Source organism: Grampus griseus (assembly GCF_964374135.1).
Source record: "Grampus griseus genome assembly, chromosome: 11".
NCBI classification, from domain to species: Eukaryota; Metazoa; Chordata; class Mammalia; order Artiodactyla; family Delphinidae; genus Grampus; species Grampus griseus.
Window position 1 is genome coordinate 57,453,923 of NC_139005.1, and position 12,301 is coordinate 57,466,223.

General features: G+C 39.1%; 1 protein-coding gene across 3 annotated transcripts in view; it reads left to right on the forward strand.

Moving 5' to 3' along the window:
• Window positions 1-9,125, forward strand: part of LGR5 (leucine rich repeat containing G protein-coupled receptor 5) — a gene marked incomplete at its 5' end in the record, with an annotated part of 119,674 nt that extends 110,549 nt beyond the window's left edge. For all 3 annotated transcript variants that reach the window (XM_082665122.1, XM_082665123.1, XM_082665124.1), the window contains 5 exons: window positions 2,244-2,315; window positions 3,141-3,266; window positions 4,301-4,446; window positions 6,144-6,227; window positions 7,445-9,125. In XM_082665122.1, the coding sequence (XP_082521248.1) occupies window positions 2,244-2,315; window positions 3,141-3,266; window positions 4,301-4,446; window positions 6,144-6,227; window positions 7,445-8,532 (1,516 nt within the window). In that variant the 3' untranslated portion in view covers window positions 8,533-9,125. The remainder of the gene's footprint in view (window positions 1-2,243; window positions 2,316-3,140; window positions 3,267-4,300; window positions 4,447-6,143; window positions 6,228-7,444) is intronic.
• Between the last annotated feature and the right edge of the window lie 3,176 nt (window positions 9,126-12,301).

The window sequence follows — 12,301 nt, forward strand, 5'->3', positions numbered from 1 at the left end:
GACAATATGTAATGTTTAAACTGCAGGATGTTGTTAAAAACCCTTTCTTTCCTAAAGTTTTTCTTAACATTTAAGAGACTATACCTTCATAAAATAATACCATTCCTCAAAACATTTTAAATTCACCTTGGAGAATCAGTTTCTCCCAGAAATTCACTTTGAAAATCATCTTGCTCTGAATTTAATTGTGTTGCCCTTTCCTTACTTTTGGTCTAAAATCGGCTTGTGAAGTTCTTTAACTTTTTAAAATAAATGTGAAACAAAGATATTGTACATTACCTACTTTTATTACCTGCCTTGTTCACCAGGTTGGAGTTCTGGCTCTTTCCAAAAGTTAGTTCTTTTTCAAATATATCAAAGATTGATATATTTGATAATACTGTGTTGTACAATTGAAATTTGCTAAGAGAGTAGAACTTAAATATTCTTCACCAAAGACCCATGAATCACTCTCCTAGATCACTGTCATCACCCTCCTTACTGGACTTTCCACCATCAGTCTTTACCCATTCATCTCATTCTCCAAAGAGAATTTTTCTTAAGTAGAAATTGAATCATGTTACTTCCCTGCTTCAAAAATCTTCTGTTATTCCCCTATTGTCTTCAATACCAAAACCAAACTTCCAAGCACCATCCTTCAGAATCTGATTCCAACCCCCTGGAACACCTTTATCTCTCACCCACCAGTTCCCAGTCCCTTGACACATGGACCATTGTTTCTCCTGGTCCTGTCGCCCATTGGATTCCTCCCCACTCTTAACTTGCCCCTGTCCATCCCATAAGAACAACATCTCCTGTCTCTGAGCCCTCTCCACTCTGATGTGCTTTGCACATTCTCTGCTACAGGACTCAGCACTCAGCACCGCCATCAGGTACACCACGCCCTACCTGAAAACGACAAGAATTTTTTCATCTTCTTATCCCCAGCATCTAGTGCAGATGGCAGGGCTTGCAACCCTCACTGGACACGTATTTGATGAGCAGCTCAACAGAAGACAGTCTCCTGCCCAATTCCCATTTGTAGCTTTCCCACTCCTTCCATGCCATTCTTTCCCCTCGTTAGCTGGAATTTTCTTTTGTTCTGCCATCGATGAAAGGAGAAAACTAAAAAGGCTTCCAGTTTTCCCCAGTTCAGGGGCCTTTCAAATGAGAATGTAAATGTTCTGTGAATACCATTTATCCTAAGTAACTCAGGGGGCCCAACACCATGAATAAATTACTTTTCTGTGCTAGAGAAAAGTTGACAGTGATCACTTTCAGTTTCCTCAAATGTCTACACTTTAGTTCCCTTCTGAGTTATGAATTTTAAAAATACGAATTTTAAGTTCATTGCTCTTTTTCTAAAATGTGAAATTTCTTATTCCTGTAAAATTATCTACATTTCATTACATATATGTCTGTGGAGGGAAGGGGTGAGTGAATTTTATTTCTCAATAAATTGTAGATTTTGTTATCAAAGGCTTTTATTTCTAACATATGCTAGCCCCTCTCTTCTTCATTTCCCAGTTAAGAGATAAATGTCCAGGGGCTTCCCTGGTGGCGCAATGGTTGAGAGTCCACCTGCCGATGCAGGGGACACGGGTTCGTGCCCCGGTCCTGGAAGATCCCACATGCCGCGGAGCGGATGGGCCTGTGAGCCATGGCCGCCGCGCCTGCGCGTCCGGAGCCTGTGCTCCGCAACGGGAGAGGCCACAACAGTGAGAGGCCCGCGTACCACAAAAAAAAAAAAAAAAAAAGAATTAAATGTCCATTCTCTTTATTGGGAATTTTTTTTTAAAGTATCTCTGTGTTTCTCTTAAGGCCTGACATACATGGACAATGTACACAAATTTTTGTTGAGTTTCATTACATATCCGGGGACATTTTATAACTTAAAATTTACTTGCCTGTCAGAGGAAGAGCCTCAGAAGTTCCTGTCTCTTCCAATTCCCTGACCCCTACTCATCTTAGAAATGCCCTAATAAAATTTTACAACCCTGTTAAAGTCAACTTTTTAGCAAGAAGAGAGTAAGATCTGAAGTATCCACCTGAAGGATTTTCCTGGATTGATTTAAACAAGGTTGCTTTAAAATTCTCTTTCATCATTTTATACTATTAATATCTGCCTCTGAAAGATGATTTGATAAGTTAATTGCTCCTGTCCTGAATGGAAATTACATTTTGTTAGAAGAATGAATATATATGGTAAAACTTCACACAGTCTTCTTTCACATAATCCTCTCACTTGCCTTTTTTTTTAATAGGAATTTAGCTTGGAACAAAATTGCCATTATTCACCCCAATGCATTTTCCACTTTGCCATCTCTAAGAAAGCTGTGAGTATTTCATGACTTGTTTATGGCATGTCTTTTAATAATTGGGCCCCATCTGATTAATCAAAAATGTTGGTTTTGCTGAAAAAGCCCGAGTGCACAGAACGCCCAGCCCTCAGTGTCTCCTGCACTGGAGCTGGGTCACACCAGAAAGGAACACCCCACTTCCCACCCCCCACCCCTCCAAGGCCATGTGCGTCCTTATGTGGATAAATGACCATCTGGGTGACAGCTGGTTCTGGTGATTGAGGTGAAATTTTCCAATTTTGCTGAGCCATCAGGTGGAATGGACTAAGTAATCAGTTCAGTTCTAAAGGTCTTTCATTTTACAGTTTGCCATCCTGACTAACAGAAAATCTTCCTGTCCATTTTTTCCCTCCCTTTCCATCTCTTGCTCTTTCCTCTCCCTCTCTCCTGTGTCTCAGAGACAAAGAAGGAACTGGTCAGACAGAAGTTATGGCGAGAAGGAAGAAAATAAACCCCCAACAATGTTTTCCCCCTCACCCCTAACTTGATCTAGTCAGCACCACTTTTCAAATTATGTGTAGCACCCTCCACTTGATTTTCGATGTCCCCATCTGGCAGAATTAAGCTGAATGTAGAAATTACAATTTGGGTGTGATTAAAACATTTTTCTCCTGCAATTCTGATGGTAAATAGAAGAGTTGTTCAGGAGCTAAAACCAAAATGGTTCCTTTTACCATTAAGAGGAAGGACCCTGCTTAGAAGTTTTTATGGAGCAGTTTAATCATCTTTAGGTTGCTTTTTTAACATAATCGTTTTATGCTAACACAGACTAAAAGCCAATTGTTGTTTGATGTTTTGCAGGGACCTATCATCCAACCGCCTGTCGTCTTTTCCTGTAACTGGGTTACATGGTTTAACTCACTTAAAATTAACAGGAAATCATGCCTTACAGAGCTTGATATCATCTGAAAACTTTCCAGAACTCAAGTGAGTTTGTCATTAAAACTAATAAGATACATTTGTGGTCATGTGAAACAATAGACGTGTTATAGTGGTTTTCAAAATTTATGGGACTCTTTTGAATTGCATTTCATGCCTTCAAGTTCCCCACCCCTGGGGCATTGTTAGGACAAGCCCTGGAGTGGGAGAACGTGTCTTCCTGACCACACTTCCTTCCTTCTTCAAAGATGCCTCCTGGAACCACAGAGTTCATGGAAAGAGTTTGAAAACCATTGATCCGTGAGATACAAACTAGGACATGTAATTAAATAACATTATAACATAATTGTACTCCTGTTGACATGTTTAAATTCGTCTTGCTCATGTATATGTTCTAATAAAATGTACTAAATTAATATTTGTTTAAGTAATGCTCTTTAAAACCTGTTACACTTATTAGCGAAAAGTCCCTTGAAAGATTATATATATATATATGTATATACACATATATATATGTATATACACATATATATATTCTGTATATATATTAAACCACAGTACTTTTTACATACTTTAAAACCATAACCCCAAAAGAGAGTTTAGAAAATGAAAGAGAGGAAAAAATGTCTACAAATACCCTTAAACAAAGTTTTATGTTATTTCCTTCCAGATTTTGTTTCCAATGTATTTTTAATTGTTAGAATCACAGTACGTATACAAACTTATATCACCTTTTTGTCACTTTACGTTATGTCATACCATAAGCACTTTTTAATGGTGTTACAATTTTCCTAACAGTCATTTTTTAGTGTTTTTATTATGGAAATCTTCAAACTCAAAAGTAGAGAAAATAATATATCCATCACTCGGCCTCAGCAACTGTCCACATTTCATGGCAATAATTTTTAATAACTCCGTTCTGAATAGCACTGTAATCAACATCTTTATGCACATAGTTAATATTTTAGATTACTTATTAAAGCTAAGATCCACAGGCAGAATTATTAAGTGAAAGATGAGCACTGTATTTAACAATCTATTTCTTTAAGTGTGTGTTTTTGTTTGGTTTTGTTCATTCAAAGGGTTATAGAAATGCCTTATGCATATCAGTGCTGTGCATTTGGAGTATGTGAAAATGTCTATAAAATTTCTAATCAATGGAATAAAGGCGACAACAGCAGTGCAGATGACCTTCATAAGAAAGATGCTGGAATGTTTCAAGTTCAAGGTAAGAGCTGCTATGTCACTGTGATGAAATTGTGTCTGAACGGGGCTTGAAAAGTCATCGAGCAGATCATCTGAACTCCAAACAAGTCCCTATGTGATCACCCCAGCAAGTTGAGGATCAATCCCACTTTTTAAAGATTCTTAGAGAAAGAGAAAACTCCTTTAGGATTCATTCTAAAAAGTCATCTTTTCTCTAAGGGATTTCTTAATACTTATATTTACAATTAGATCCCTTTTAGCACATATTGTCCTCAGGGGTAAATATTAAAACTGATTATCAATATTTTCATAAACTTTTTTGAGGGCCTTATCCCTGTGGATAACTTTTTCAAACATGCTTCTGCGCTTTTTTCTCCAGAAAATACAATCTATTTTTATTCTTAAACCCCAGTGAGGAATGGAGGATATAGACATTTTAGATGCCTCCATATTTCAGCAGAAGGGCTTAAGAATCCAACTTCTTATCCAACTAATCCTAAAACATTCTTCCCCACCTACACCCCACAAAGGCTAGCTGTCAGGAAAGTGAAATGAAATAATGTCTGTAAAGCACTTGGCTTTCCTTGAAGCAAGACCTGACTTAAATAGACAACAATGTACCTCAAACCACACCTGTGGTAATGAGGCAGTGCTCTGGGCAGCCCCCAATTTCCTTTCCCTGCCAACCTTGCAAGTTTGCACAGAGTCTAAATAGACTGGCTTTTCTTCCTTTGGGTCTTAATGATTTGTTGATTCCCAAGCAAGTACGATTCAGTCTGTCTGCACATTATCTTAACTTTTCTTCCTGCACACAGACCTGATTAAGGAGCTGATATTATAGCCCTTGGCTTTTTTATTTTAGGCTACAGCACATGTCTTGCTCTTGTTCTTGCTTTCATTTTTGCTTTTTCTGCCTCACCCACCCTAATTTCTACTATATTTATTCAACCCTCCCCCCAAAAAATAAACAATTAGAGTGTCTACTGTGTGCCAGGCACTGTTCTATGCCCTAGAGGCACACAATGAACGAGAGAGACAAGGTTCTTCATGGAGTTTATTTTCAAGGACAACGATTTAAAACCCTGGTCCATATATTGTAATCACACAGAAGCTTTTAAAAAACACTGGTGCCCAAACCTCACCCCAGACCAATTAAATCAGTAAGTGTGTTAGATCACAAAACTCCTGTTTCATGGATAGCTAATCCAAGCACCAGTTACTTGATTTGTCCTCTGTTAAGCAGAATTCCCCAGAAAGATTGAAACTTACTAATTCTCCCTCTTGTACTCAGAGAACACAGCTCAGAACATTTGCACTATAGCTATCTAAGTGTTAGAAAATTGGATAAAGTGGTTCTTCCACTGAATGGAGAGGCCCACGCTCTCTCTCTAATTTAGGTCAGTGCAATTTGGGGCCATCGTGAGCTCCAGGGAACAAGAACAGAATGAGAGAGCTTCGACGTTATGACAGGGAGTCCAGGGTTACTGTCCCTTGCCCCCAGTTCTGCTGAAATTCTGTCATATAGTAGCTTGAGTAGAACATCCCAAAGCAATTTTATAATAGACTTGCAAGAAAGCCCAGGGAAAAGTGGGATGTCTGACCCTCAGTTCCCTTTGTGACATTTCATGTCTCTAGGGCAATCCAGGACTCTCCTCCCTGGAAGTTGGCCCCTGAAAAGAGAGACAGAACTAATCATTCCAGAACTTCTCATTCCTGCAGATGAGCGTGATCTTGAAGATTTCCTGCTTGATTTTGAGGAAGACCTGAAAGCCCTTCATTCGGTGCAATGCTCACCTTCCCCAGGTGAGAAAGGCATCAGAACTGCTCAACAGCAGTACCCACCCTTAATTCTGAGGCCATCAGGGACATTTGGCTACACTTCAAGGCAAAATCTGTGCCATCTTTGCAGCTCATCAATATCCCACCCCATGGGGACCTTTAAAATACAAATGTTCATTCCCTGGAGTTGGTCTCCATTCATAAATAGGATCTTTGTAGGAGACTTTTGATTCAGATTAATGGAAATGAAAGAACCAATCTTATAGTTAGAAGTATATGTAATTTTTAAAATAATATTAGCTATTTAGTCTGGTATGCAACAGTCTTGCTTCATGTAATCACTGATTTTTGACAGTGATTTCTTGTAAGTCTTCTCTAAATAGCTATTTGGTTAAAGCAAATAATAGTTTTAGAGATAAGTAAAAACTATATATATTATTCACTTAATTGTTTGTCCCATTCCCTGAAATAGGATAGGCCAGTTGAAAAAAAAAAAAAAAAGACAGCTGGGGAGGGTTGATATTTCATTTTCAACAATTTGATGGTTCCTTGCACCTAAACGTCAAACGTCAATGTAAACCTAAGATGACATTCTCATGAAATGCACCTTCATACTTCCTCTTCTAACATCACTGAGTATTTCCCTAGGATTCTCCTTCCCTGTTTACAGAACCTTTCTTGAAGCATTCTGGACAAATATCATAAAACGCCCAGGAGGGACTTCCCTGGTGGTCCAGTGGTTAAGACTTCGCCTTCCAATGCAGGGGGTGCGGCTTCGATCCCTGGTCGGGGAGAAAAGATCCCACATGCCTCCAGACCAAAACAACAAAACAAAAAAAAACAGAAGCAATATTGTAACAAACTCAAAAAAGACTTTAAATATGGTCCACATCAAACAAACAAACAAAAAAAAAACTTTATTAAAAAAAAAACAAAAACCAGAGATCTGACTTGTTACCTGGCCCTCACACTGCTGTATTTGGGGGACCTGAATCCAGTGATTTAAACTCCCCGGCTCCATTTCTCTGGGCATAGCTTGAAAATCTGGGCACCCGGTATATTCACCTTTATATTAAATAGTGGTTTAATAAAGTGGAGTATGCCATAAGGGAACTGTGTGTTACCATGGCTGTTACTGGTCTCTATCTCTTGGTGTCCTAACAAGAGAAACAAAGAGGTAATTTGGCAAAAGTTGTGAACCCTAATTTGATACCCAGTCTTTTTCTTCCTTGGACCTCTAGGCCCTTTCAAACTCTGCGAATACCTGTTCGGTAGCTGGCTGATCCGCATTGGAGTGTGGACCATAGCAGTTTTGGCCCTGACGTGTAATGCCCTGGTGACTTCAACCGTGTTCAGAGCCCCTCTGTACATTTCCTCCGTAAAACTGTTAATTGGGTTAATAGCCGTGGTGAACATGCTCACGGGGGTCTCCAGTGCTGTGCTGGCTGGCGTGGATGCCTTTACTTTTGGCAGCTTTGCGCAGCACGGTGCGTGGTGGGAGCAGGGGGTCGGCTGCCAGGTCGTCGGGTTTTTGTCCATTTTTGCTTCGGAATCCTCGGTTTTCCTGCTTACCCTGGCAGCCCTGGAGCGTGGGTTCTCTGTGAAATGCTCTGCAAAATTCGAAACGAAAACTCCTTTTTCCAGTCTGAAAGCAATCGTTGCGCTCTGCGCCATGCTGGCGGCGACCATCGCCGCGGTTCCTCTGCTGAGCGGCAGCGAGTATAGCGCCTCCCCGCTCTGCCTGCCGCTGCCCTTTGGGGAGCCCAGCGCCACAGGCTACATGGTGGCCCTCGTCTTGCTCAATTCCCTTTGCTTCCTCGTGATGACCATTGCCTACACCAAGCTCTACTGCAATTTGGAAAAGGGAGACCTGGAGAATATTTGGGACTGTTCTATGGTGAAGCACATTGCTCTGTTGCTCTTCACCAACTGTATCCTTTACTGCCCGGTGGCTTTCTTGTCCTTCTCCTCTCTACTGAACCTCACATTCATCAGCCCTGAAGTAATTAAGTTTATCCTTCTGGTGATTGTCCCCCTTCCTGCATGTCTCAATCCCCTTCTCTACATCCTCTTCAATCCTCATTTTAAGGAGGATCTGGGGAGCCTGGGAAAGCAAACCCACTTCTGGACAAGATCGAAACACACAAGCCTGATGTCTATTAACTCTGATGATGTTGAGAAACAGTCCTGTGACTCAACTCAGGCCTTGGTAACCTTCACCAGTGCCAGCAGAGCCTATGACCTGCCTTCCAATTCTGGGTCACCACCAGCTTATCCGATGACCGAAAGCTGTCATCTTTCATCTGTGGCATTTGTCCCATGTCTCTAATTAATATGTGAGAGAAAGTTTTCAAAAATTGAAAACCCAAAAATGTGAGGTTGAGTATATCAGAGCAGTAACTAAAAAGAGCTGAGTTGAAACTTGATTTAAAAAAAAAAAAAACCTCTCAGTGTCAAAAAGCTGATAATTATTGATACAAGAGAGTGAAAAATAAAATAAGTCTAAATGCTGCTTATATAACTCGTTCAAGCTATATAACTCAGTCACACTCTTCAGGTAAGCCTAAAATATATATAAATATTTTAAAAACAGATTGAAATGTTCAAAAAATTCTCCATGATTTCAATTTAATTCTTTTTCAACTCACTTGCTTACGAAAGGGGTTTTAAACCAGAAAACCCCTTCATATATGGTTGGAGGTATTAGGAAAATAAAAGTTTTTAAATGGCCTACATTACTAAGTAATGGTTGTGACCAGTAGGATTTCATTTTAATGACCATGTGGAGATGTTTTAGTACTGCATCACCTTTCCTCAGAAAGGATCCTTCCAGGTCACCAATACCCCTGTGAATGGATAACATAAGGCACTATTAATTCATTCATAGTCACATCATTTTTAGAGATGCTAGATTTTAGGTATCAGCACTAGATGGTTCCACCCTCAGTGGAATAAAACTGCTTACAAATACTTTGAAAGGAAAATGAACTTAAATTCATAAATTGCCATGAAGGCAATGATGTACAGATGAGGTCTTGTCTAATTCATTTTTAACTCCTTGGTGCCCAGAGGTTCGAAGAAAACTCCATTGCCGGCAATGGACATTCGCAGAAAAGACGGTAAGCAACCTGGGATTATTTTCCCGCTGGGTGAGTGCACATTTTTCACAGGAGGTTTTATCACTTGATTCAAACTGATGTGCATCATAAGGTAACAATCAAATGCAGACACAGCATAAACTAAATCCACTGACATAACTTCTCACAGGTACCTCTAGTAGCTTTAGCAACAATGTCTGAAACCACTTTTGACTCAACAGGAACTTGGTAATATATTATCCTGTTTATTTAGCTTGGTTTTAGCTATGTTGTCTTTGGATCAACCTACCTGATGTCAAGAACATGACTTCTCTGCTTATTCCATATTTAATACATGTGTTAGGTATTGTACAAGGCAAAATTATTAAATACTAAAGGTCAAAGGATGAATTAATAATTTCTATTATACTACATTAGCTTCACTACATCCAAACCAAAAGACTGTTAGGTAGATTTATTTTTATATAAGCATGTTTATTTTGATCAGATGTTTTAACTTGGAATTGAAAAAAATACATTTATGAGATGTTTTATAAGATGTGTAAATATAGAACTGTATTTATTACTATAGTAAAGATTCAGTAATACTAAGGACCATGATAATAAACCATGTACAGTGGCATATTCTTCCATATATATTGTGTTTCTCTGCCCATTTTCTTTAAATTCATTAACTGTATGTAATATATGTAAATGTATATAGTACTTGTAAATAGACTCCAAACTTGCTTTTCTATTAGGTACAAAATAAAAGAAATTTGTAATAAAATGTGTGACTATAAAACAAAATATTTTCAAGTGCTTTATTGATGCCATAGGCAAATACATGGTCTCCTAAATGTTTTTGAGTTTTGAGGTTTAAATACATTTGCTATCTAAGTATTTGCACTTCAGTATTTTAAGTATTCTGGACTTGTCTTAAGAAGTAAATCTTTCACAAGAACAAATCAAAATATCTTTACCAACTCCTAGATTGTTTTAACTATGACTGATAAGCCATTTTTGTCATGACAAATGACTTGGTGAAGTTCATTTTCCCCAGTGATAGTTTGGACTTCATAGCCAGAGTCTACTTCTTTTGCAATGTAAAAAGAAAAAAACACAATTAGAAAGAAATGCATAAATAACAAATCAACCCTAAAATCATTCAACATGAATATGAGTTTTCCGTAAATTTTTCCTTTAAAGAAAACATATTTTATGACCATGTCAAGGCCAAAAGATAAATACACGCGATTCTCGGGGCACAAAGAAATACACTAGTCCCCTTTAGTTCTCATCCCCCAAAACATAAGGAATGAAATGATTTTTCTAAACACCTAGTGCTAGACCCTCCCAGCTTCGATGATGATTCCTGCTCTGCCTGTACAAATTGTAAAATGAAACCATCAAGTAGTAGTTGAAGCCTCAGCATTATTGCTAAGATGAACCCATATTGACTGAGCACCTCCAGGGTACCTGGCACTGAGTTTCCCACCCATCCATCAGATATAATCACATGCTTCAACCTAACCTACTTAACAGGCATCCAGTGGGATCCTACTATGCAGTCTACACTTTGTCTTCAGCTGAAACAAGGGCCATAACATAATCTCACTGCTCTTAATCTCATACCTCTTAGCCCAGGCAGCTGATACGAAAGTTGCCTCAGAAGCAGTGGATCTCAGTCTCTCTTCTCCACATACTTGCTTTTGGGTACCCAAAGTTAGGAACGTCCCGGCAGCCCACCCCTCCCTTTCTCTCCCACTCAAGAAAATGCAAGTCAGTGGTGTGACTTTTTTAAAGGAAAAAAAAATCCACTCTGACTTATTTCTTTAAAAATCCACAAACTCTGGCTTCCCTAGTGGCGCAGTGGTTGAGAGTACGCCTGCCGATGCAGGGTACACAGGTTCGTGCCCCGGTCCGGGAAGATCCCACATGCCGCGGAGCGGCTGGGCCCGTGAGCCATAGCCGCTGAGCCTGTGCGTCCGGAGACTGCGCTCCGCAGCGGGAAAGGCCACAGCAATGAGAGGCCCACGTACCACAAAAAAAAAAAAAAAAAAAAAGATGTTGAACTCAGATTCTACACTGATTCATTCATTTCAGACGCAAGTTCCAGCATGTTTGACCCTTGCAGCCTATTGAGGAGGATGATAACAAAGCTTTAGCTTGTCTGGGTTCAGAAACAGATAGAACATACATGTTATGAGCTGGAGAAGCATTGTGGAATATTGTTCCTAACTCTAGCCACATTAGGACATCACTTACCATTCTAGCTGGGATATGTTAAGTGGGAACCTTAAAAACATGCTACTCCATGAGGACAGTGAATCTAATGATATGGGCTGGGGAAATGATAGTTCTTCAAGGAATAACTGAAAAAAAATGAGAATGTTTCACCTGGAGAAAAGGCTAAAGGAAATCATTTGAAATATCTGAATAATTGAAATTTATGAAGTACTTTCTTTCATAGCAGGCCAAAGAGTAAAATGATTAAGTCCAGGAATTTGCTGCCAGACAGAACTGTGTTCAAATCCTAGTCCTATGACTCTGTAGTAGTTGGCCAAGTTATTTAATTTTTCTCAGCCTCAACTTTCTCCTCAGTAAAATGGGAATAATACCATCAGCCTCATAGGATTAGAAGTATTAATAACTCAGTGTATAAAGTTCTCATTAATACCTAGAACATAGTAAATATTTACGAAATGGTTACTGTTACTTTCCCAACAACCCTATGACATGAACAAAGTAGGACTTGCCATTTTGCAGTTGAAGAAACAGTGAGTCAAAGTATTTAAGTGACTCCCTAAGGTCAAAGATGAGGACCTAGTATTAAAACTTGCATTTTTATTTAATAGCACTTGAAAGGCAGTCATAGAGTAAGCTGAACTACTCTTTCAGAGAACAAGAACCAATTGGTGAGTAATTCAGGGAGACAGAGTTGGGTTTAATCTAAGTACGATTCATTTATCAGAAGTCTTGGATACCAAAGAAAATCCATTATATTGAAGGAGACGTTAG